The 27565-nt window shown below is 45.4% G+C and overlaps 1 protein-coding gene across 1 annotated transcript in view; it reads right to left on the bottom strand.

Moving 5' to 3' along the window:
• The window catches only part of gas7b (growth arrest-specific 7b), a 46933-nt gene extending 24649 nt beyond the window's left edge, over positions 1–22284 (bottom strand). The window contains 4 exon segments of the mRNA XM_070927286.1: positions 6107–6224; positions 11903–11955; positions 11958–12021; positions 22105–22284. Coding sequence (XP_070783387.1) covers positions 6107–6224; positions 11903–11955; positions 11958–12021; positions 22105–22284 — 415 coding nt within the window.
• Positions 22285–27565: the final 5281 nt, after the last annotated feature.

Genomic DNA, 27565 nt, shown 5'->3' with positions numbered 1-27565 from the left:
TAACTTGATCGAGCGGTGTCACAGCCAATGACAGTCAGTCACATTCTCGCCAGTCAGAGTCTGTGGCTCATGGATTTTGTGGCTCCAGTGTCTGTCAAGAACTACTTTGTATAAAATGACTTTCCCGCGCCGATAAGCCTAAGATTCTGAAATACTAGTCATGGGTGGATATATAAGGAATGTACTGTACAACAGCCAAGTGCCCCCTGTCATTTTAAGTTACTGTGGACGAAATCATCTGCTGTCTTTCACAGTAATGCCAACTGAACACAGCAGGTACAAGCTGTTAGCCAATTAAAAAGGACAAATGTTTCACTCATTTCTTTTGATTGGTTTCTAAAGTTTAACTGAGCTCCACAGAGGCACTGATACTTTTCCCATCATCTGTCCCCATTTGACTTCTGCTGGTGCTGGAGAATGAGGGCACATAAAAAGCACGACTGACGGAGACCCTAATATAGAAGGGCTCTCTTTGATTTTTACTCCCCTACGCCCATTCTCACCACAGCACTGAGCTCAATTAGCCCTTCACTGTCAGCATAGGAAGAGGAGGCACGGACATGCAAAGGGCTCTTATTTCATTCGGCTCTTTTTTGGCTGGCTCCGCTCTATTTGGCGCCGCCGAGCAGAGGAGACAACTGAGCCAAGCCCATCAGCTCGAATGACACGCATGGAGGGGATAACTGGCAGCAGGCGCGCGGAGAGAGGCTGCGCATTCACGTTTGATGTACAACACCGGCGCGCGGACCTTCACTCGCTGGCCCTAAATGCCTCAATTTCTCTCCGTTAGCTTGTCATAAACAAATCGATACTGTGAGAAATAGCATCATCTACTTAGCTCAGGGAAATTGTTATTGTGACTGTCTGCCTTTGCCAAAAGGGATAGCAGTCGAAACGCCGTTTAAAGAAAAGATTGAAATGACATTCAATACCAGATTCAAAGCCAGGAAGTTCAATTGAAATGACTAAATTAATCAAGCTTATCAATATTATTCTAAATTTAACAGCTTTTTTATGTATATATATATATTTTTTTTTTTTACAAGTGACTGCAGGTATAAGGCGTGAAATCCCACTTATTTACTTAACTTAACGTTTGACATCCGAGTAGGACAAGTTGAGTTTCTAGGCGACCGGCTCTTGAAGTGCAGATTGCCGATCATTTCCATCAAACAGGTGAGAGATCAGACTTGGCACCTCCAGATACAGCGATGCGTACGGTATGCAGCGGCGGCAGAAGTCACTCTCATCAGCTGCCTTGTGACGGCCGAGCTGAAGTCTAAGGGGTTGTCAATCACTCTAAATTGCCTTGATAGTCTTTATTGTGGAATATAAACCCAAGTCAGCTCCGTTTACCCACTTTACCATTAGTGGAACGGTTCATCCGCCCTTTTCAATGCCTGTCATGGCTCTTAATGATGTGAATTCATGATTTCAATGATATGTGTAATGACTCGAGCCGCATGAGGATTGGGTCTTTTATGAGACATGAAAACATCGATTGGTGCCTTCCTGACTCACCAAAGTCAGTCGTAACCACGACATTTTCATGCTGCATACATCACTGGTTCAGACTCACCAGAGTGTAGCAGCAACGGAAGACAGAAGCTGCAGTGGAGCAGTTGTGTATGTGTAAATGTATGAATGAAAATTGTCAGCAGCAGTTCTAAAAGCGCCTGCTTACTGTCCGCCGACCACGCCGACAAGTGATCCCTGAAATGGCCTAGTTAGCTTTGACACTGCTATATTTTCTGCAGAACCATATGACACCGGTCCTCTGCGCTTTAGCTACCTCCCGTCTCAATCAATCACAGCCCATTCACAAGCTGTATTACTTAAGCGCCCTCCTCTTGTAGCAATACAACAAACAGAACCAGAAAAAGCTGAAGACACTGCAGCTATTGTGGAAAAAAGGACCAGCTGTGAGCTGACAGTGGCATGGCAGTGTGAACAAACCTCTGCTGGACACTAGCTTAGGACAGACAGCATTTTGTTATCAGGGCTATTTAAGAATAAGGGCCACCATCTAGTATCTAAACTGCACAATGTTGACATTTGCAGGAAAGAGAGCTGAAGCGAAACCAGAACGTCTGGGTCCTGTTCCAGAAGGAAGAAAACCACATTCACATTTGTCAACGTAAACTGGTGCCGCAAATGACTAAAAAAAATGCAGCCGTGCAACGTAACTTGCTCAACAGTTCGTCAAGCAATTCACAAGGACGGTAAATTAAAAAAATGTGATGTAACGTTGTTATATACATAATGTTTATAGCAGCATTAATGAAAACCTTTTCACCTTTAATGGCCACGTGACCAAAACCAGCCATGGACTTTGAACCGCACCAGTAGCTTTCTAAATTAGCTAGAAAGCTAATGTGGGTTGTGGTTCAAAGTCAGTAGCTCTTTATGAGTTGTGGTTGAGGCTGCTCTTTGGCTGTGATAGGAACGTGACATTATTGCTTCACGCAAATAGAGGTTAAAATCAAATAATTCTTATTGCTCCATGAAAATAAAACCATGCAATTTAATTTCAGAGGGACTTTCTTGCATTTATAAACTAAATAAGAAGTTTTTATAGTTTAGCATGAATCAGACTTTGTCTAAAAATACCTGAAAACTGAGACCGCTATAAATCTACAGTGTGTGTGTTGGGACAGTTGAGTATTTGGTTCGGTGTGTTTATAAAGCAGCCCCACTGGTCAGGCTGGGACGAGTGGAGAGGGCTGGTACAAACCACAGCACCCTCAGCGCCCTGCACCGCTGCACCCAGCAACACAGGAAGGAAAACCTAGAAGAAGAAAAAAAACCACACAAGCTCCGACACAAGGACATGCAGCCCTCACCCACGCACACTGCTCTGTTACTATGGCGACGGCTGAAACACAAACGCACACATGAACACACACACGCAGGACAGCGTCTAATCTCGCTGAACTTTAGCGCAACAAAAAAAGGGAGGTCCGGTAAAAATAGCAGAGATGCTATAAATACTTAACGTCTCAGGGAAAATGTTATCAGATGTGTTTGTTTTGAAAGCGGCTCCCGCGGTGGTGAGTTTGAAAGAACCTCAGGCCTGTAGTACAGCGGGCGTCTGTTAGGAGTGAGCACTCTCTAGGCTTTCATTTAGTCATCGTGCAGCAAGGACACAGAAAAAGAAGTCCTGGAGGTTTGCTGTGCCCTCAGAGGCCAGTTTCACAACATCACAGCAACAATGCTGCTTTCTTTATGAGCCGGCATACAGACGCTGCTGGTGTGGTTTTTCACAGGCAAAAAAAAAAAGTTATGAAAAGTTAATTTCTCTCTTAGGAAATATTGTGGAGCGCTTTGTTCCGGCACAGCACTGTCATTTCGGACTCCCTCTGGCATGTGATCAGTTTTCCTACTAACGATGAGCCTCCAAAACACTGTCACGCGAAGACACGACAGATCTGTCCGATTCCCACAGGGATAACACGGAGACTAAGCGGGAATTGGAAAAGTTAACTTAACTGTTAAAGCATCTAATAATGACACACTCAAGTGCCCAAAGAGTCTTGTTTGTTGCCAGCTTTTTGGCATTGGGAGGAAGGAGGACTCCCCAGCTCTCGTGGCTGGGTGGAGCCTTCGGTTAATTCCAGGTCCCCTCTCATCCACCATTTGACCACTGCAACCGTGATCAGAGACGCACATGAAGTGAACAGCTCCGACACGAAGCTGGCTACACTCTTAAGTGACCGCTACGCCACATGAATCTTATATGAAGGACACGGGTGAGAGGAGTCCGTGGGCCTCCCACTGAACCACCCGTTCAGACCGATTTGAACTTTAATGGCGCATATGATGTGATTTGGGGCGCGTTCACACCTGTAGTGCGGGAGTTGATCCCTGAAGTCATATAAGGCCGACAGGTAACTCGTTCATTGGGCGGTTTTGGTGATGTCATCCTGCATCACTCTGGTGACAAGTCATGCAGCATTTGATTGGCTGACTGTATGTGTTTATTTCATCTGGTGTCACAAAGAAATAACTGATCATCAGCCTTATTAGTCGAGACTGTAACTGGACCTCATATATCATATTGTATATGAATAGTGAACAAACAGAGAGAGGCATGTTGTCCTGTGGTGTTATGGGAGGATAGTTACTGTGTGGTTGCTACGTTGCACTCACTTTTTAATGAGGAACTGCTGATGCACTTGTTTTCAACATATTGGGGGGAAATCCCTGCACTCACGGGTTGACACACATGTGCGTTACCATGGCTACCAAATTACCTTGCATTAATATAGTTAATGCATCCTCACAGAGGCCGCTGTCTCCACGGATCAACTGCACCACACTGCAGTTGGGAGCGGTCTGTTGATAGCAGGCGCAGTCCGGCTGTTGAGTCCGCGCCAGCATTCGATACACAGCGTGCCGTGGACTTGGATAGACTTCACGGTATGCACTTTCTAGCTAGCTAGCTACTTTCTGCGCAAGAAACCCACAATGTAATGCGAAAATGACAGTTATGTGACTGTGCAGGTGATGTCTAAAAGCTCAATGTACCACTCACTTTAGAGTAAACTCCTGAGTGCCTATTATACTGGGAGTAGTGAACGTTTGAATGTAGCAACAGACAGCTGAGGAGGCTATGATGGAGGAAGCTATCGTAGCTTATTAGCTAACTGTTCTACAAACTACTCCACAAAAGGGGCAAGGCTTGCAGACAATATTGAGACAGGACTCGATACACTCAATAAAATGCTTATTGAATAAAATGATGTGCAAACCCGAGAACAAAACAGTGAAAAAAAGCACAATACAGAGGAAACAGAAAGAATCTATGTGCCTGACTAGCAGGAGAAACCTACACTTTCTAAGGCACATGAGAGTCGCCAAGACAAGATATTAGTATCGTTAGTCAGGCTTTACAGTGAGGTCACCCAGGGATAGTAAAAGCAGGCTAGCAGTCTGCCGTGTCTGCGGAATAGAGGAGGGTATTAAGCTGTCTTCTTGCAAGTGTGTTTGTGTGTGTTCTGGGGGGGACACTGAGCTGCGATTGTGTTGACAGAAACAAGGCACTATCAGCAGTATCAGTTCTTCTACGCCCTCTGTCTCTCGCTGGTACCGTCACTGCAGTGGAGACACAGAGTGCAGAGTTTAACTCTGATTGCAGACGGATGAAGTCACTCAGGTATCATTTATAGGATAATTACAAGCTCCCTGATGGAACCTTTGCAATGAATACTGCTCTATTTTCAATCCGAGGTGTAGCTGGAAGCGAGGCGGGAAACCTTTGTGTGCAAAGTGACAGATTAAAACTTGGAAATTAGTGTTCATTTCTAGTTATATAAAACGCTTCATAAAAGGAAGCACACACAAAATTTCGGGGACAATTCCCCCGCTGTGTGCGCACAGCTGCAGGAAGAACGGTAGGTGAGTAAGTTAAAGCAGCGAAGGATAACAACAAACAGTTTGGGTTGCATGCATTCACACACACACACACACACACACACACACACACTTGACCTCCATGGTGAATTTCAGCCTCGTAAATAGGAAGTTGCGGTTGACTGAAGATCAATATCAATCTCACGTCTGTGCGTTAAAGACGGAGCTGGAAGTCAGGAGGCGATTAGCCTAGCTTAGCATATAGACTAGAAGCAGGGGAAACAGTTACACATTAATCAGAGTCAGAATCAGAATCAGAAATACTTTATTGATCCCCGGGGGGAAATTATACAACATTAACACACATTTTGTTCAACCAATACCTAAACAGAAATGTAAGAACTACTAATTGTGGTTTAAGGGAGAGTTATGTTCTGGAACTATTTCTAATATATAGACTGGGCGGATGGATAAACTGCTGTCTGTCACAAAATAGTTCCAACCTTTAACTCCCCCTATTTTACAAATTGTTGTTTGTTTAAGGGCTAAGCTAAACATTGTAACGTATTACTAAACTTTGGGCAGTCAGCCTGGCAGTTTCCTTGATTTTTTTGTCTTTATGCTAAGCTAAGCTAACCACATCCTCGCTCCAGCTCCACACTTAACACTCAGCCACTGAGATGGATACCAATAGTCACAGCAGTTATAGAAAAAGTACTGCGCCAATGTCCTGGACTATTTCACTGATTCTTACCGTTGCTTGTGGTGTTGACGTAGTATCGCCGCCCTTGTGGAGACATGTAGCATCTCCAGAGAGGAGGCAGGGAGTCTCTGAGGTCCTCAACAGGGAGATGACTCAGAGATGCTGTCCTCTGTTCAAAGCAGAAAACAGCAATAACAACATCAGTAAGTGTCAATAACCATAAACGGGCTCATCAGCACAATGGAGGTGAATTTAAACACCATGTTAGATCCGAGACAAAGACTTTATTTCTCAGGGGTCTGCCGTAAATTGAAACAACTGCTGGAGATAAACAGATAAAAGATCAAACAAAACCACAGAAGATCAGGCTACACGAGAGAGATGCAGTAGAAATGTGCAGCGCTCAGCTCGGGTTCAATGAGGTTCTCATTTCCTCAAGTATTTCACAACCAGCAACCGATTACATCATAGCGGAGCAGGCTGAGCTGCCGCCGCTGCCACGCGAAGAACAACAAACTGCCTCTGCTCTGCAGTTGGACTGGGACCCTGGGCTCCAGAGTCAGCGTATGTGCGCACAACATAAGGCCAAAGAAGAGAGAGCATGTCGGCAAACTGCAAACATCTGATACTGATTAGCAGGAAAACGACAGGCCGAGGCCATTGTAACACACCAAGATGCTCTTTGGAGACGCGGGAGAGCCAGATGGAATTCCATTATCAGCTGCAGTTTGGTTTTCGGGGTCCATGCCAAGTCACTCAAGTGTCTAGAAGAGGGTTGGTTTTAGTAACTGCAAGGGAACTCTATCCCGCCAATCCAAGCTAGATATGAATTCAGAGAATACAGGAGGAAAAACCCCACCTCTGAACACAACAACTTGGCGTGGAAGGCCTGCTGAGCATGTTGAAGTGGCGTGCATGGGACTAGTGAGAGACCAAAACCAAAAATACAAGAGCAAACAAAAGCACTCCAGCAACCCAGGCCTATCTAACCAACCAGACCTCTGTCTGAAATCAAGGGCACATTGTTTCAAAAATGACAAAGAATTTCTTTGGTAAGTCGGAACGGAGCGGAAAGCATGGCAGCTAAAGCAACAGCAGCTAAGGTTAACCCGAACAGTCGAGCAGTGACGCTTTTGAACATCACACACAGGTACAACCCGGAGCAAGCTACACGATCAAACACCAATCAAGTAGGCTATGGGTCCGTTCAGCTGTTTGCACGCTGGAGAATCTGAACAGGAAAAGGTTGCGATAGAGGAAACTGTGGAGGCCACTGTGGAGCTGTGTTTGGATCAGGGTGGGTGATGGGCAGCAGCAATGCTATTCATTGTCATCAGACACTGCCACACACCAGGGGCAGCCCTGAGCAAACATTTCTTCATAGATGTACTGTATTACTGTACTATAACCTAACCCTAACCCTGTATACTGTATTATATCGATATTTACTCGAGCCGCAGTAAGCATTGATTTAAGCATGAACTGCATCACCTCAGAGAATGAACCTATCCACTGCCCCCGAGCTCTCTGGTCCCACAAGACTGGAGAGTTTGAATCCCCGTCAGCCCCGGGTGACTTATGACTGCATGTAATTACACACTCTCTGACAACATTGCTGTGATGCTTTCCCCTTTGATGGCCTTGGTGGTCACTTTCATATCCCTCCTCCGTGTGCCTTTGAGAAACGGATTTGCTTAAATCGTCTCCTGCAGCAGTGGAAAAGCAGTCGCGGATGTAACAATGGATAAACTTCCAAAATGCCATTAAAAGAAAATATGAGCCCCTCCCCCCAATCATGTCAGTGACACAGGATCACATGTTTACATACTGAAAAAACAGAAATGTAAGGAGACAAAAGTCAATAGGACTGCCAAAGCACAGATACAGTTACAGTGCAGTTAAGTGCTGCGGTACAGGGACGTGTGCAGAGGCGAGGTGGCCTTCACTTCATGTTGACCCCCCTGTTCCTCCCACTCTAATGTGTTGTGTTTGTATACCCAGTTGCATTTAAGCATCCATCTGGTCAGCTTGGATACTAATTGTCCCCCATATGTGGTTTGTCAGTTCGTTTGAGGTATTCATGAATATATTTTTTGGCATCTTTTTGGATTTGCGACAGCTTGAGGAGTGACATGAAATATGGGAGAGGGAGAGAGAGAGAGAGAGAGAGAGAGAGAGAGAGGGAATGACACGCAGCAAAGGACCCGGGCTGGAATCGAACCCAGGTGGCCGCGACTCGGCCAATATGGCACGTGCCATATAGGTCGAGTATAGGTATAAACACTAGATAAGGACCAAGGCAAGACACGGCTGGACATGGACATGGAATACACGTGGAAATCGCCACAAAGTAATTGATACACAGTGAACCGCGGGGGGGGGGGGCTTCGGGTCCAGGTGCCCGGATGGTCATCAAGTCTTTGGTGAAAAGTGCATGTCTAGTCAAATCTAGGATCTAGGACCAGGACTGTGTGTCAAGGTCCTGCATGGCTAGTTGGATGGAACCCGGGTGTTAAGTCGCTCTGGCGTTCACGGAAGACACAAACTCTGCGGAGGGTTGGCAATCTTCTCAGAGACTTTTGGGGGAAAAGGCAGTAGCAGTAGCTGGCGAGTTGAGTTATTGAAGCTGCTTAAGGCTAAAATAATAAGACAAGAATGTCTACCAAACAAAATAATACCTGACAATTATAGGTACTTCATCGCATTTATGCAGCACACACTCATGTAAATCCAATATCGTCATCTATCATATCATAATATCGTAACCCTGAGTGACTTTGGATCATCAACATTCTCCCGTAACAACTGAGTGACTGAGATGTCTGGGTTCCGTCAGATCCAGGATCAGATCTACCATGTACTGCAGTAACAAAACACACCTGGGGGTTTCTCTGCATTTCCTGGTTACTTTCCTGTTATCAGTGAAATGACACCAACCCTAACAGCGTTGTTTCTCTCCGAGCTAAGCAGAAATGGCTCTCAGAAGCAGGCACGGACAGATGGGAGTGGGCCGCCTGCAGTCGGAGGGACACGGATGATATGCAAAAATCTTGGACATGGAGACATTTGAGGTTGTGGACATGGTTCGTTTCCTGTGCTACACAAAGTGCCTTTGAATCTCCTGTGTAAGTCTCCACAGATCAGCTTCAAACAGAGTTCAAATCCTCCTCCCTGACAGACGTTTGTGACAGATCTGACAGTCCTGTCATACTCAAAAAAAAAACACAGACTTGAGTGAGAGAATGGGACCACCTTGGTGATGGTAAGTGTGACGAATCTCAGAGCCGGCTTGTCTCGGCATATGCAGCATTAAATAATGCACCACTCCAGATGGTTAACCTCTTAAGCCCCCGGGCCGCCTTTGGCTCCGCAATTCGCAGCGTGCCCGAAAAGCCCCTGGCAGAGAACACAAGGACTCGTCCCGGGCCGCAATGACTGAGGGGACCACAGCAATCGCTAGCTGCCGCCCCGTGAGCTCTGCGGACGCTCTTGAAAGATGAGCTTTTCATTGAACGCGCACTAGCCATCATGGAAGTCATCTGAGAAACATGAAGATGACAGAGACCTGAACATTATAGCAAAGTCTTGAAGCCATCGGCCCATTCCGAACACTGTACTTTTTTTTCTGTAATTATGTCCAGTTTTCCCAAACCTGTCTCATCTGCTTCAGTTAATGATTTCCTACATTTCCCAAAATACATTTTTTTCACCATGAGTGGACATTTGATAATAAAGTCAGAGAGAAGAAACGTGGGGATAGAGAGAACAGTGACATGCAACAAAGGTGGAATCCAGCCGGGGACATTATAGGGTACAGTTTTAGGGTTAGGATCTCTTATGTGAATCTTGAGGAGCATTTACTGTCACTGTATAAATGTTGTTGGATAGTAATGACTCAAATCAATCACTCGATCTTTATTGTCCCCAAGAGGGAAATTTGGTTCACGGTCAACGTGACAGCAGCCATAAAAACTGTGAAAAGTTAGAAACAGTAGCAACGGTCACACGCTATTAACACCAAACTGAAGGGGAAAAAAAAGAGCAAAAACGGATTAAGTGCAAAACATGTCACTCATAGTGACAAACCCCGCAGAGAATGATGTCCTTCAGCTTATTATTTTGGTTTTACAGCGCGAAACTTTCTCACATTTTAGTTTTGGTCTCAGGCAACTATTTTCAGTGAACAAGCTCCAGCAAACCCGCTGTACACTTCCTGCCCGGCATCAAGCAGCCGAGCAGACCAAGTTAGCAGCTAATTAGCAACTAGCAAAGTTAGCAACCAGCTAGAACACATAGCGAGAGGCCGAAACAGAGCTAAAAGAAGAGTGAGTGTTAGACTTTCATTCATCGAGTGTCCAGAAACACGACTCTAATGAATGATGCTAACGGATGACAATGTTACTCCGGGCCTTCTCTGCTAGCAACTGCGTGCTAACAAGGTGTAGCCTTTATAAAGGTGATAATATGCCAACAGCTTGTTGCCCCCCCCCAAGTGGCAAAAAAAAAAAAAAAAAAAAAGGTTTACGTATTATAACTTTAAAATAAAATGAAACAAAACATTGTAATTAGCTCAATAAACTAAATAAATATATAATGACATGGTATAACATGGTTCACTGTGAGTCCTAATTGCTGGTTTTTACACTGGCAAGACCAGAAAAGTTCACTTGGCTTCCAAATGTTGCTGCTCAAGAGGAACTGTGATATGTCGCAATGTTTATGATGCTAAAAAAGAAGAAACCAAATACTTCACTGGCCTTCCTGGTATCATAAACAGATCCCAGCATTCTCTTTCTTTCTTTCAGATTAGAGACGTTTCCCACACACCCCCCAAACTCACAGGCAGCATCTCTTATTATGGAAAACAAAATACCTCATGGTCTCTCTATTTCAGTGGCGCTGGCTCCCCGCCTGGAAAACCAAGAATAATTTGTTAAATTCTCTTGGAGAAAAAAAAATGCTTTTAAATAAATAGCCAGTGTTGCTCCGGGGTCAGTCAGGGAGTAACAGCGTAGTAAACTTTGTCGTTCACCTGATTTAACAGCCTCAGCTGAGACCTGCAGGAAAGTTTCTGCTCGTTTCCCCTTTACAGACGATTAAAGGAAGTTCAAACCTGGTGCGTTATCTAACTTCTAGTGAAGTTTGTGGTATTGTTTAAGTTATTTACCTAACAACAGGGGCCAGAAGAGAGTAGAGAGGCAGGGATGCTCACTTTGAGAGACTGGAAAAGGTCAGGGAGGGGAAAAAACAAACGAATAACTGGATCCTAAAATGACTCTCTAAAGAGTTAAATGAGTTCAGTCATAAACATAACTCTATCGTGTCATTTAACAAAATCCACAGGGCAACTGAATGAATTGCAATTGGCTCATTGTAACATACAGAATAACCCTATTTAGCTCATTCTTCCACTGACGTCACAGAGGCAATTATATTTTAGCTGTAAAGATTCGGAGCAGTTTCCACCACTGAGCAACAACTGAACACCGAGTCTTTGAGACGGAGAGACGAACCCGTCCGTCGGCCTCCAGCAGGTTAGCAGCGTTGCTCCACAGACGTTGATTCTCCCGAAAAGGTTAGTCATCAGATGCAACTGTCGCTGCCTGCGATCACGCGGTTTGTGAAATCACCCACTCACTCGCTGTGCGGAGGAGGGCCGATGAGCCACCTCAGTGGTCCAGGGTTTCGACAGACTGGATTACTGGACGGGACTAAGGTTTAGCTGTCCTCGCACATGCCTGAGTGACTCAGCACCTCCTGACTTGTGAGTGTATGTGTGTGTGTGAAATAGCCCCCCCCCCATGTAGTACTACAACTTGTTCCTATGTGTGTTAAGCTGAACCTGACCTCTGGTGACCCCCGTGGAAACATCTGGATTTGGGAATGAGGAGAGACCCGCATGGGTCAAGGTCTGTCAGAGCAGCTGTCCAGCTTCCAGCTGGAAAGATCCCGAGGCAGAGAGGTTCCTGAACATGAGGTGACATGTGAGCTGTTAATTATGTGAAAATGATCCTACAGCACCAGGGTCCATGTATAAAAATGGTGTTTATACAGTGTAATTTTATACTAGCTTTACTTCATCTGAACGCAACCCACAATGCCGAATACTGAACTTCGGTAACAAATTAACCCTCTGTGTAAAAGTGTAGTTTTAAGTTTAAACATAATTCTTTTGAATAAATAATTTGTTTCTATTTTCAACTTTCCTATCTATATTGATATTTGAGGTCTTTTTTCGGGTTCACTTTCGGATCGTATTTTTTCAGTTTCAGACTTTTGGCCCTGATCTGGCGTGGGGAAATAACCTTTGTACGTCATGCAAGTCAGGAAAGACAGCAAGCCGTGATAGGCCGGAGGCCAAAGTGAAGTCCGCCATGTGTATGATCTCAACATTTAATGGCTGAAAGCATCTTTCAGTAAGAGTTTGGTTTTGAATACCAGTTCTTACCAGTTTTAACTGATCATGTGGTCCAATGAACTTTACGAGCGCTCCCTGAGTAACTACTTGATCATATTCTGCTTTAGATGATGACAACTGCAAGATCTTCTTCTCGTGTCCTCATTTCATTACAATAAGCCCCCCCCCCCCCGCATGCTCGTCTGCTCGTCTGCTTTGCTACACTGCGAAGACATTTCATCCTGCACGTCTTTAAGAGCAACCAAACAAACTCCAGCTGTATACATACTGGGGCAGAGCTGTAAACAGCCACGAGCAAGCACACGGCCGCAAACACAAAGTCCTGGTTTTTTTCATGATGGGGTGCAGAAGAAGAGCGGGGGCCACCTCGAGTCTGCAGTTTTCCACTAAAATAGTAGCGAGGTGCACAGTGGAAGTGTACGTCTTTCCATCCCCCACCTCGTCGTGTCGGGGGAACAGAGGTGCGACAGACAGGGGAAGTGTCTGTTTCCTATTATTCCCTCACAAATACCTCCACCTTCTCTTTCTCCGGCAACTCCGTCGTATCTGCCCTCCCCCGGGTCACCGGGAAGTTCACACACAAATGCTGATGCTGGAGTCTGTGCGTAAAAAAAGACACATAGCTGCCAAATCAACACTTTCTGATACACACAACGCAAGACGCTGTCAGCTGTCACTGCTTAAAAGAAATCTGATCTGATCTGAGGCCAGCAAAGAGATGAGATTTTGAAATGTCCAGAGACCCCATCTTTATTTTACGCAACCCCATTGGTGGCCCTGACCAGGGTTTGGCAGAGCCAAATTGCTTTACTTCGATACTGCTGTGTAACTGACAGTTTGACTCTTTACCACTCGTGCTACTGACGCGCTAGATTCAGCAAAAATGACAAAGTCTTACTTTGAACCCTGAGCTCGACCAATCTTTTACTAAACCTTTCGTCTTCACTCCTGTTTTATTAGCAAATTAGTAAAAAAAGAAAAAGCATGTATTATGTAATCTACTGTAATCCGGCAAAGGCTTGAATTTGACACATAAATCGAACAGGTGAAGTAGTTCTTTGGGTGTCAATGTTTGAGTTTCAGTTCTCAAAAAGTTACTTAGTTGAGTTGATTCATGACTTTTATCATTTATCTCCATTTAGTTTAGTCCATTAATCAATTAGTCAGTTGACAGAAACTAAATCTAAATAATCGATTAATCAGTTTAAGTCAAAAAAATGCCAACGTCGGGCTACTTAATTGTAAGAATCTGCTGCTTTTCTTTGTCTTTGATGTTCGATGGCGTCACCTCTGGATTTTTTTTTAGACTAAAGGACTGATTGATTAATCAGGGAAGAAATCGCCGTGACTAACCGATGGTGGAAATAATCATCAACTTGGGCTGCTTTTCCCTTGATTTTACGGAATTTGACGAGCGCACGGAACATGTCACATGTCATGCTTTCAACACACAGAAAATATCAGTACATGAATAGCTGGAGAGGAGTGTCAAGTGTTGCAAGCACCATGCTGATTGGACAGTTATACTAATGGTGGGGTGAGTGTGTTAATGTTGCCATGGAGTCATGCGTTAGCTGCTGTGATGCTGCATTAGCTACTAAAAGTGCATCGTAACTGGATTCAGCCGGATTGGTTTTGATACTGAAGAAACAGCCCACGTGTGATGGTTGGGAGGAACAATCAGAAGTTATAAAGGGGGCGTGTTTTTCTATATGACCCCCAAGCGCATTCATGGACAATAAGCTGGACACCGGGGACTCCACGATCACAAGGAGGAGGAAGTAGCCCTGATTGCAGCGTCTGTGTCCTGAGTCGACTGAATTATGACAAAATGCGCCAATGGTGTCCTAAGGGTTGTATTTTGTTGACTGAGGAAGTTGGATTATGTCTAATATGAAAATACCATTCTCACCACAAAATATGCAGCTCTGCAGCTTCAGGTCAAAATCTCATTATTGGTGCTCAAATTCCCTCCAGTGACCTACGCAGAACTAGGACACCGACTAACATACAAACGCTGGAGGGCAGCGCAACAACATGTCATCACCGCTGTTATCAATGGGCCCCTGCGGAGAGACTGCACTGCTAACCTCTTGCCCGGGAAGCTGAGCCGCAAGTTCCCAACCCTCTGGGATCACTCAGCGGGCGTTTAGGCCTCATGTGAGAAAGCACAGCCGCGGAGGAGAGAGTTCTCACACGTACGCCTGGCCGCTCACTGCTAGACCTAAGAGAGAAGAATGTGTCAAGATACGGCCGGACTGAGCTGGAGTGAGCGGAGGAGGAGGAGGAGTGAAAGAATGGAACGGCCCTTGCAGTGAGACGAGGAGACTGAAAGACAGCGACGGGGGCTGTGGACCGTATCTTTATTTGGGAGACATTGTTTTGGTTTGGGCAGATGTTGGAGCCTGAAGCGGAGCCACATTCCCAGATGCAGAGACACTTCAGAGGCGCAGGGAGGAGGAGGAGGAGCAGGAGGAGGGGGGGGGGGGGGGGTGCACACACGCATGCTTCAGCGTGCACTCATGTCACACATGTATACTGTACGCGCACACACAAACTGTCATTATTGTCTGCGCCATGCCTCAGCGCTGAGCACGTGTGTCTGTGTCAGTACAGCGAACAAAGCCTGTTTTGTTACATACCCGCCCCCCCCCGATCCAGTTTATGTGAATTTCTCAAGCCTTGTTCGTTTCACTGTCTCTCCTCCAAGCGTCTACTTCTGCCCGACGCATGACGTGACTAAAGCCGGGCCGCGATGGCACACACTGTGCGCTGCTTAAGAAGGAGGCCTGCTTATGTTCCCAGGATCAGATATGGCAGCATGACGATCCGCTGCTCCGCCTTCCACTCGAGCGCTAAACTCACTGAGCGCTCCGCGGTAACTAATGCGTTTCTCGCTATGAATTGTCAATAGCCACTGCAGGACAACGCGGTAAAGGCGTCCTGGTTATATCCACGAGGGACGGTTCAGTGTTGAGCTTAATGTGCAGGGTTTTAAACAGAGGCAGCCTAAGTCTTGAGTGATTGTCATCGATCTGGGCTTTCCCACCTGATCTGGATTTCCCCCTTCAAACACCCCACGCAGCCCCCATTCTTCTCGAAAGCACCAAACTTGTTGCAAGTTATGAATCACATGCTTTCATGTTACGTTATATTCTAATTATGGTTCATGACAGGTTAAGAGCTCACACGCGAGTATCCAGATGATGCAGTTCTGCGGGTTTCATCAACGCGTGAAATCCAGGGTGCACTGGGACCGTTTGCAGCCGAGCGTGAAGCCGAGTCTGAGGCCAGAAAATGGTGGGTTGCTCCCTTCAGATTGGGAGCTGTTGCCCCAAGTGAAGGACTTAAAAGTATCTCGGGGTCTGTCAATGGGCGTCTGCACTTACTACCCTTAAGGTATCAGTATGCCTCAAAGAAGCTCTTGTCAGACTGGCTGACCACCCCTCCCGGCAACACACACACCTTTCCAATATTGCGATCCTTGTAATGTTCCGAAAACCAACAACCCAACAAGCAGATATACGTGGGTGATACACACACTAAGAAGCCAACTGATCGATCAACCTTGAGTTTGCCTTTGCCCCTTGGAGCCACATTTCAGCGAGTCCAGATTTACCAAGCACTACGGTAGAGTATTTCACTGGACTTTGGCCTGATTCCATTGGTATGAAGGAAAAAGAGTGGGAAAACGGGGCCCAAGTTGAAAATAACTGTAATTACCCTTTAACTGAGCTAATGTTTTTCAAGCTATAACTCATAATAGCTACACTGGAGTGGACTAGGACCAAGGAGATTAAGGCCGAAAATAGTTCCCTCTGCCACCATAACCAAAATTCTGTGGTGAATCTGCTGTATCATATTAATCATACTTCATTTAAACAGGTTCCTAAATTGACTCGCTGCCACATGACACCAGTCTTTTTAAAGCATCCTTTGTCTGTTGCTATGTACTGAGGCATTATTTCTACACAGCCACAATTTCCAACGGCCCTCTATGACAGCTCTGCTGGTGGATGTGTGAAAACCTCAAGCCTTTTCTTCAGTGTCAAAACAAACAACAGATTGTGGTTAGCAAGGTGCTTTCAGGAGGTGCTACAGTGGGCGCTTCGCAGTCATTCAGCTACTATTTCACAGCCCCACACGAGCATGTTCCATGGCAAGACGTGACTATATTTTGGCATGACGTCACCACAGGAGGGGTGGTGTTGGTTTTCCAGCGTGATGGGGGGGGGGGGGGGGGGGGGCACCTGGCTGTGTGCTGGAGGCTCTACGGCAGCGGCCTGACCCCCGGTATTCCACTATGGGGATTATGCCAGGCTAAATCACTACCCAAAACCCTCCCACACACACACACACTCGGGTCTACAGTTTCATAATAAACACAGCTGACACTCCACCAGGAGAAGCATTAGGGAGACAAAGTGGTTCTCCATAATTTACAGCTCATTGCAAATTGCTTACAGTAGTTCCCCTGGCTACAGAGAGACATAATGGCACATGGTAATTCACACTGAAGAGAAACAATACACGATGCTGCTATGACAATAATAATAATAATGTGAGCCCAATATTGAAATTAGGGGAAATCTACATTACATCATTTTCAAACTGACTTCAAATTACTAGCCTCCTCAAGTGGAAGAAAAAAGTCACACTTGACTGTTTAGTACGTGGCAACCTGCGCTCATAACATATTTCATCCATGTGAATGAGTCACGGGGAGCCTCCCTCCAGATGGCCCCAGGCAGGCTGCAGCTGCAGGGCTTCTATTACATGTTAACTGCCCGTGTTGCTATTTCAACACTTAGCGTAGCGGAGTCCTGATTTGTTATGGGCATGTCAAATGTAGCCTCAGAGCCACAGGAGTGTGTAGCTGCCCTCTGACCAATCGTTAAAGGCTGTAAAGCAGTGTGTGTCACCAATTCAAGGATTTAAACTGGCTTTACTGGGCTCCCCCCCCAACATGGCTTGAGCAAGCCACTGACAACAGTGTCTACAGTGTCTGTTTATACAGAAGCCAGGGCTGCAACTATTGATTATTTTCATTATCGGTTAAATCATTCTTTTCCGATGAATCATTTGGAGTATGTGTCAGAAAATAGAGGGAAAAAAAGCCCATGACAATTTTCCAACCTTACATGTTTAAAGTGCTTGTTTTGTCCAAATGAAAATCAGCAAATATTTACATTTGTGACACTTCTGCGTGACGATTATCGAAACAGTTGCTGACTCATTTCCTGTCGACTGACAAATCAGTTCAGCTCTAATGGAAGCCTTCTCCCTGCCCCTTTCGTCTTTTTTAAAATTTAAATTTTTTTAAAAAAGGCAGTAAAGTAAATTTAAATTTGAAAAATTTGAAGAAAAAAAAGAAGAAGGAAGGAACCAAGTCAACTTTATGAGATACTGGGCCCTATTTTAATCGTGCAAGGACAAGCGCAAAGAGGTGGGTCTTGATGTCTACAACACATGGAGAGACGCTTCTTCACAAAGTCATATTGAGCAGGAGACGGGAAAGGTAGGAGTGTAATGTATGATCACTGTATAATGCCGAGAGGCTTTGAGAAACCTTGACAAATGTTGATCCACAGAAAAGTAGCAACCAGGTGGCAGTCAGTGCAAAAAACTCTCATTTATTGACCTGGCAAACCATCCTTCAAGGTTTGGAATAGAAGTTCCATTTCTTTCATAGTCATTGCTGAGAATATAAAGTGTAGAGTAGTGGAAATACCAAAGTGGAATCAATTGTCCCTTGGTCCAAGCCCAACCTGTCCCCCCCAAATTTCATGAAAATCCTCCTGCGAGCACTGAGAGATATCCTGCTGTTGGAAAAAACAAGCTAGCATGATGAGGAAAAAAAACAACAACAAAAACGACCCTCTTTGACGTAGGTACAAACTGAAGAGCAGCTGAATCACATAAAGCAAAAAAGAGGGAGCACAGTAGTAAGACACCGAGCCGGACTCGGTCACAAAGAGCTCCACAGCATTCTAACGTCCGGCTCCAAACACCACACCACGGGGCGGCTGACAAATTATTTTCGAGCTAGCAGGTTGATTGAATGAACGAACGAATGAATCAGTCCAATTCACTTGCTGATAAAAGCTTCCAAACATGTCTGCTGTGGACAACACTCGCCATTGAACTGCACTGGGTGACGTCAGGCGGAAAGTCATGGGCAACCGAGTCATCACTGGCGGTTTTCCGCTGCTGCTTTAACTCTGCTTTCTTTTCATGCCCTCATCATCAGGTGAACAGTGAGCGCTAATGAGCCACACAGTGATGTGACTCATTATGCCACGTTATGGTAGAAATGTGTCCACCGGTATTTTTGTGCAGCAGGACTGCTTACCACGTTGGCGGTGATAACCGCCAACCGCCACAGAAAAAGAGTGACAAGAAAACATGGAGGAGGAGAGTGAAATTGTATATTCAGAGCATGAAGAACGGCTATTTGAAACCATTTATTAATTGAAATTGCAGAACAATTACTGTATCGTTGTATGTGCCATCACCGTGATATAAAATGACATATACCGCCATATCATTTTGGCCATATCGCCCACCCTATCTTGTCATAATTACTCAAGAAATGCAATGTTCTCCTTGGGTAGATGAGAGGACCTTTCATACAGCGTACACATATCTGAGAAGACAGCATTCTTTCTCAAAACATCACCTGGTATGAGACACTAAGAAAGATGACAGGAAGGAAGGAAGGAAAAGAAGGAAATTGTCATTGTAATTGAAGGCCCATGTTACTTGTACGGCTACAAGCAACACTTATTGGATAATAGTAAATGCTAAAAACCAAGTGCATCAGAAACACCAGTGCAGAAGAGTTGGAAAGTTGGAAAAGTGACCCAGTAATATCTAAACAGCAACATCTATCTAAAGTTTGCTAACATTAGCCATCACGCGCTACCAGTCACGCCAGATTCAGTAAAACCTTTGAGTCTGCTGAACTAAGAATGAATTCAACTTTCCCTTTTTGAAGAAGGAGAATATGTCTTCCTTCTTTCTTCCTTCCAAAGCTATACAGCTTAACTTTAAAGTGTAACTGTGCGATGCACCAGGAGGGCGCAGGTTCTGAATGATTCATTATGTTTGAGAGAATGGAGCCGTTTGTGGAACAAAGCCGCGATGCTGAAGATGACAACAGAGCCGGATCAGAGCTGCACTGTTCACTGTGCCAGCTACAAATCCCTGCCTGGGTGATTAAGGCACATCAGCCCAAGTTTGTGGTCTTTTATGATTATGAAAGTGAGTTTTAAGTGACTTCCTCGCAGAGCCCCTCTGGGTTTGAAAGCATTACCAGAATGAGGAAACGGAGGAGTGCTTTTTCTTTCACCATCAGTCATGTCAATGTGCCAATCCGAACACGTCTGATCCACCTACAGATGACACATTCAAGGAGAACTAAAGGGGGGGGGGGTCCAGTTTCATTATGTGTAATCCCACCTACATGAAGTAGGAGATGCATCTCTTCATTCCGGGTATTATTACTGTAATACTGATACTGATAGAGCAAATATTACAATATTACCCACCAATAAGCTGTTGATTTTTCTGTCAATTTAAATCCGATTTATTTTTCAATACAAGTCTAATGAAGTTCTTTGACGAAATAATCCCAACTCAAGGTCCTCTTACTAACTTTTTCCAGAGTTTCCACTCGCTTACTGAGACTGTGAGATGCTGTGGAAAACTCAAAAAATAGCTACTAAAGAGGACCTTGAGTTAAGATTATTTTTTCAAATGACTATTTCCACAGTCCAGTATATAATCATTTAGATTTCAATGCCATTTTCTGTCATCTCTATTGTTATTGGCATCTTTGATAATAAAGTTTATTGTTCAACTGTAAAACTTTGTTATTAGATTTTCTCAAGTATCAATATCAGTATTTAGTACTAAGATCAAAACCACCACATCCTCAGACCAGTTTAGATGAACGTGAAGTGAAACCTAGCTCCATTAACATCTCAATAGAGATGCAACCTCGTGCCGCCTGCCTGGTGGAACAGGTAAGGCCAAGGTGAAGGCGCAGCACGGGCCCAACAAAGCAAATCACAACCCCTTCCCCACTTTCACTGCTGTGTCGTTTCACCCATCTTTTACCGGTTATTTTTAGGAGTGCAGAGAGACAGTGCAGAGAGACAGGAAAGGTGGGTTAGTGGTGAGAATGCAGATCTGAACCCGCAACGCCGCGTAAAGCATCCGACACGAGCTGCAGACCACAGAGGCCCGGGGGTCCCCCGGTGTGGGCTCACGCCTGTGATGAAGTCAGACCCGACATCAGATAAGCATGTTGTTGTTGCTTAATTTAGTCTAGCTTAAGGGCTGAGCCCCGTATCTAGCCTTGCATCTGTGTTTTAGAAAAAAGGCACCCAGCCGGGGGAGCAGCCTGACTTCTGTTTGTGTGTGTTAAGAAACCAGGCAATGCTTCCTCCCTCATATTCACAGGTTCTCCGTCACCTCTCGTGTGTCCATCAGGGCGGCAACTAACGATGGTGACAGTGATATGATATTTTACAGTGTGAAAATAAACGTGTCAGTGCGCTCTCAATATGTAATGGAGACACTGTTTCTATAAAGTCCCTCAAAAGTGTCATCGACATTTGACGATTAATCAATCGACTCATTGTTCCAGCAAGACTTACAAGTTACATAAGTCATGCCTCACCATGGCCTGGTAGTTATTCAAATCTCTGAACCAGAATAACTTCATCAATGATCAATGCTCACGTTTCTATTACAGGTCAGAGTTCTGAAAGCATTGGCGTCTCGTGTAACTTCGACACTTCCCCACCCCGCTGCCCCACCCGTCGACGCCATTCCTCTGAACTCTCCCCTGCTACAGGTTGATGTCTTCATGTGCTGGGTGATCAGCACAGGCTGGACTCGGGTGTCACTGGGTCACAAATCATGTTACTGTTCGCATCTTCTCACACTCAGAGCGAGGACGTGATAAATATGGCAGCAGTGGTGCCACGGCTGAGAGCGCTGGCGTCATGCCTGTCCCTCTTGGATACGAGCTGAAACTGACAGTACGCAGGGTTGTGTCACCGACTCAACCACACACTCAGTCACAGAGCCAAACAAATGAGTGTACAAAGAAATAAAAAATAAATTAAAAAATCTTTTCTAAGTTGCAAACTCTGAGAGCCAGACAGGGAGTGGGGGGGGCAGCAGCAGCATGCCCCTGTGCATTCACGCGCACAGAGAGGAGACCTGAGAATTCCGCTGGAATGTGTGTGGAATGAGGAAGTGCCGTGACTGCTGGGAAGTTAAGAGTTAATGTGATCGGCTCAGCACGGGAAAACGATTCATTAGAGCGTCCGTCAATGCTGTCTTTATCTCCAAGAGGCCTGAACCCTCCACCCTGGTCACTCACTGTGTGTGTGTGTGTGTGTGTGAGAGAGAGAGAGAGACACACACACACACACACACACACACACACAGAGAATACATAACACACTTTAAAAAAAATGTTTTTCATAAGAACTAAATCATAGCAAAGTCAAAAAGTCAGTCGTTTAAGCAATTTTACATCCAATTCAAAACCAATTAACTTGTATTAAGTCCTAATAAGTAATAAGAAGAAGTCCAGATGCGTCCAGAGCCTTACCTCCAAGACCTGGACGTAACTTGAGGGGAACCATCCTCTGGCTCCATCCCTCTCTCCTTCCCACCAGCCTCCGGGCAGAGCCTGGACCACCTTAATAATGTCCCCGGCCTCGAAGCTCAGTCCCTGTTGGTGCTGCTCCCCGCTGAACGGGTACAAACTTTTGCAATAAGATCCAGACATCGCCGGCGCTCCGCGGACAGGCTGTGGTGATGATCTCCCCCCTCCGCGCACACACACGCACACACACCTCCCGCTCCTTGGAAGAAAAACAAAAAGTTTTGTTGAATCGAGTGTTGTTTTGTCCTGCTCGTGGAGCAGCGACGCGGGGCGAAACTCGCGTGAAGTTGGGTGAACAGGTTCTCCTCCCGCTGCTGCCGCCGTCGTCAGGACGCCCCCTCGCCGCTCTGCTCCTCCAGTCCACCAGCCTGCCCGCCCGCCCCGCACGGCTGCGAGAGCGGCGTCAAGTCAGACAGAGCGTGGCGGGCACACCGGAAGTCCAGACAAGTCTGACTTCGGAATAAAAGCACAGCGATGGTTCAACGTTCCTTACTTCACAAATGACGGGCTATGTTGTATCTCCATGACAACCGAGCAGACGCCATCTGCTCAGGAAGACGGAGGGTGCGCGTGTTCTCTTGTTTTTGCTTTTGTTTCCAAGTCAAGAATGAACTCGTTACGCTCAACATCAAAACTTATTTTCAGTGTGCTACTACTAGATCGGTACTGCTAATAGCATCACGATTACTATTAGTAATAGTACCAGGCCACAATTAAAATGACCCCTGTATAATAGCGGCAGTAATGATTAGCATGTAGCAATGGTAGCCGCAAACGGAGTAGGCTAGTCCTCCTTTAGCAGTAGTCCTACCAAAAGGATAGGCCTACTACTTCTACTGCTACCAACAATTATTAGCCTACTACTAACTTTGTAGTTTAGTTTGTTTTTCATCTCTGTCAGAGTTAGAAATGCATGTAAAGCACTTGGAAACTGAATGGAATTGTGTTCTATAAATATATAGCCCACTATATTATGATTATGATAACAATGATTTTAGGGAGAAACCTTTTTTTTTTTTACATTTGCGTGGCATTTGGTTTTTTACCCGTCGGCCCTTTTGAGATTTTAGTTTGAAAGATTTTTTTTTACCGGAAACACTATCTGTTACTGTGGTGGACTTGAAGAGCGATTATTGAAATCAACTCCCCTCCAGCTCGTCTTTACTGTTTTCACACACTCATGTTAGATGACGATGATTTAATGCAGTAAGTTGATGATGATGATGATGATGATGATGATGATGATGATGAGGCCACTGTCAGACGTGGAAGTGGCTGTGTTAATATGAAGCACAAGAGAGCACTGAATATGCATTTAGTTAGTCGAACAGAACTAAAATCAAAGAATCACAGGATAAATGAACGTGAAATGAACACATAGTTATCTTGAAATCCTTTGTCGTCATTTTATTTAACAACTGAAGACTTCTCCATGGCCTCTTATTGACCTTCAGCCTTTCACTTTAAATGAAGCAGCTTTGTTCAGAGCCGTGACGTGAAATGTGCCCAAAAACCACCCAAAAAGCTCCATGTTGCTTGTTATTATGGCACATCAAGGGTTATTTTTGGCCCACAGCGAGACATCAGCCGTAATGACAGCTCTTGCGACTGTTGATTCTTTCTTTTCTTTTTCCATTCGGAAGCAATAAAACCTGCTGAAATACGGCCTAACAGCTATCACTGGAGGCTGGTGTCCTGGATGAGACCACACACAACCACAAGGGGGAGCTATCAGCTGTCTCCGAGGTCCCACCGTGTTCCATTAAAATGTACATTTTGTTATTATTTTCGGCATGTAAGCTGAAAACTAATGCACTAAAATTGTGTGGTCGGAAACAGGGATAAAATGCATAAAGCACGAATAAGTCAACAATATAGTGAGGCATCAATGAATGAAGGGCTTCTATAAGTCGAGGGACTTATTTTAGAAAGAATGTTCACAATTGAAGCAGCAGATGTCCAGATATCCTGACGTTTAGTCCCTATGAAAAACAAAGCCTTCACTTCCCACCACGCACCCAGGCAGCCTCATTCGTTTGACCCTCCCTGATGCCACAATGAGTGCACCGATCTATATGTGTGTGTAAAACCAACAGTGGGTCCCTTTAAAAATGTTTTGTTTTGAGTTCGGGCCCCCACGGAGACGTTTTGTTGACGAGAAGCATCAGAATGACGTCTGCTGTAGATTCCACACACACACACACACACACACACACAATGTTGACCTGAGGGGGCCGGTTCAGAATCTCCATCTTTGTTGTCTGAACAATCGGCTTTCAAGCCACCTGAAAGCACGCCTCCCTTTGCTCAAACTGCGGTAACTTTCTCTTTGTGCCAGGTATGTAAAGTCTTTATTAGCACTTTTTAAAAAAGAAACTGTCATTCCTTAAAGCAAAATTAGCATACAGTTTGACCAACATGTATTAGGTCTAGTGCTCCACACCCAGATCTAATAAAACAGGCTGTTTATACCATTATTCAATAAGGTCTGCTTCAGTAATATTACTGGCCCTGCCTCACGCTGAGTGGGCAGTTCACAATTTGCTCAAATGATGCAATATCATCAAATCATCGCTCACGGCAACATCCACCCCAAGCCTAGGCAATTCCTGTTTCCCACAATTCCATTATCTACTATAAGTGGTACATAAACGGAATATTTTTCTAAATGAATATCTAAATGAGCGTTTCCTGTCCTTCTTGAGGAGCCTGACCTCTGCTCAGCATGGACACTGGCTTCATTCTGCAGCAAGTTCAACACACGAGACCGTCCTCTTTCTCAGAGAGGGAGCGACAGCGCTACAGGGCAGAGGTCAGTCTTGTCGCCGTTAAATGTCAAGATGCGCTGTTCATAATGAAGCACGGGGGAGCTCTGAGATCAGCTGATGCAAACTGCGCACTGAATCTGTCTTGCAGAAGATGCTAATGAGGCAGTTTGCGCTGATGAAGCTGCAGCGCCAAGTCCCCGAGCATTTATCTGCTAAAGATATGGAGAAGTGGCTGCTGGGCTCAAGAAGCTTCCTGGACGAGTGAGTCCACGGTTCGATTAAAGCTCACCGCAAATGCACATTAGACATTAGACAACATCGATAAGAAAATCTTTCTCATTCTTAAAGGTTCCACGAACTAGCCAAGGGGGCAGAGGCAAGGCAGCTCCTCGTGGCTGAATTGGTAAATACAACATACTGACGGAGAGAAACAGCATACTGTATAAAAGTTGCTAAACAGCGCCCACTGTGGCATTAAGTGGCAATCATGTTAATGGTAAATCTTCTCGTAGTGAAACGGTGGCGCAAATGGAGAAGAGTGAGAAAGTCAGCATTAAGAATTAGTAATGTACTACCAGACCACGTAGTAGTGTACTCAAGGGTGTGCCAGCATCACCGATGGCTGCGTTTGCACCTGTAGCCCCACCCAACAGTGATGTCACGGTGTACTGACACACCCTGGAGTGCACTACTATACCAGAGCAACAAATCTGAGGGGTCAGACCACTTGGAAAAACAAGAGTGCCACGCTCTGTCCAAACAGCTCGTCCAACACCTCCATTGAGGTGCACTTTACAAGTCACTTTACAGGAGACCATCTCTGAGTTATTAGTTATTACAGCAGTGTCGCCTATTCCTGTTTGAGAAGAGTAATGAGTGATGTGTACAGGCCTGGACCTCAGCGAGGCGCCTCTGCCTAAATCAGATGCAGCAAGAGCTCCAGGAGGAACTTGACAAAGAGAGACGCCTTTCACTGCAGCTCGGGAGAAAGGTGATAAAAGATAAAAGATCCAATCCGGTTGAATCTTTAACACCCGACGGTCTCTCACTCTTCTCTCTTTCTCCTCCTCACGCACGAAGGTCACGCTGGAGGGTCTTCAGATGTTCCTCTCAGTCATCCGCCCGAAAGCAGAGCAGGACGTACAAACCTTCCTCCGCCACCTGTCCAACAAGCTGCTCGACTCTTTCACCGGCTCGCACACCAGCAAGCGCGCCGAGCTAGCCCTGCTCGCCAAGCTACAGCGGGCCGCTGCGCCTTTAGTACCGCAGGTGGTGGAGACGGCTCTGAAGTTCCTCCTAGACGAACCAGAACCGCCTGCTGAGACCCGGACTTCCCAGGCTCAGGGCGCCGGCGTGATCAGGGACTCCGGTTTGGCCTCTGCTTGGACAAACAGGGCTGAAGCGGCCAGCGCTCGGATTGGCAAACAGCTGGCGGACGCAGCAGCTACTTGCTTCTGTCTGAATACTTCTTTCACTAAAGCGCGTCTCCTGTGCGTCTGCGCGTCAGCGGCCCAGGACATGGTCAGAGCCATCCACAGAAGATTTGTTGACCGCTCCGGAACCTTCCACCTCATGGCCTTTGACGAAAGCGTCGTCACTGCTAGAGAGTGCGTCGCCTGTGCCGTCCAGGACATGGAGGACAGAGCGCTGAGTGCCGGGCTTATTACTGAGAGGGACCCCGCGGTAAGTCCAACTCAAAGAGTCATCTTACTGTTACAACATATCCGCGCTACTACGTGAGATTCATAAATTGTGTTTTTCAGACTCCAGATTTGTGCGGTGTGGCGGCTGCAGAAAGGACCGGTGAGTTGTTCGTAATGTTCCATTTTTATAAAACTTTTGCAAAAACCCATATATAGTTTGAGACCTGTGTATTACTTTGGCTAATGCTTTTGTAGTTTTGCTTATTGTAGATGAAAAGGACAAAGAGCAAGGACTGCGAGCCTTCTTCAGTCGAATATGGAAAAAGATGATTCACGTGTCCACTGAGGAGTGAATGCTCAGTCATACTTATTCAATAAATCATAATAAGTATTGTACAGATTTAAAGTTGCTCTCATCAATATTTTACATGTTGACAATGGGTCAAATGTGTAATGTGAGAGGTGTCGCACGATGAGCTCACAGAGAGTTCCCATTTCAGGGTCTTTCGGCTCTTTGTTTTGGATTTGCGACGTGCGGTATCACTTTGCCTCGGTTGCGGTCTCACCGCTCTCGCCAAACCTTGTCTAGACTACTACTACTACTACCACCTGCTCTGCACTGAAGAGTGGGCAGGCACAGTTAGCGACTAGCTGGTGAACATAGTGGAACATTTAGCAACTAAAGACAGGCAAGAGACAGGGAGAGACCAAAAACAGAGACTAAAAGAGGGTGAATCAGAGTCAGAGCGGTCTGAAGTCTGAGCTTTTGGCTCACAGGAATTCCTTTTACATACATTTACCTCATTATCTGGCAACTTTGGCAACGTTTAGTATGAATATCCAACATTGTAAGGAACAGCATAATAGGTCCTCTTTAAACTTGCCCTGATCTGACGCATCCAGCTCAGGCTACTTGTCTCTTTTTTGCCTTTATAAAGATAAAGATACACAAATCAATTTCACCCTGTGACAAATGTTTCAAGAAAAACGTCT

The sequence above is a fragment of the Enoplosus armatus genome, chromosome 20 (assembly GCF_043641665.1).
Source record: "Enoplosus armatus isolate fEnoArm2 chromosome 20, fEnoArm2.hap1, whole genome shotgun sequence".
In the NCBI taxonomy this organism is placed as follows: Eukaryota; Metazoa; Chordata; class Actinopteri; order Centrarchiformes; family Enoplosidae; genus Enoplosus; species Enoplosus armatus.
Note: the sequence above shows the minus strand (reverse complement) of the source record. Positions and strands in the feature narration are given on the sequence as shown.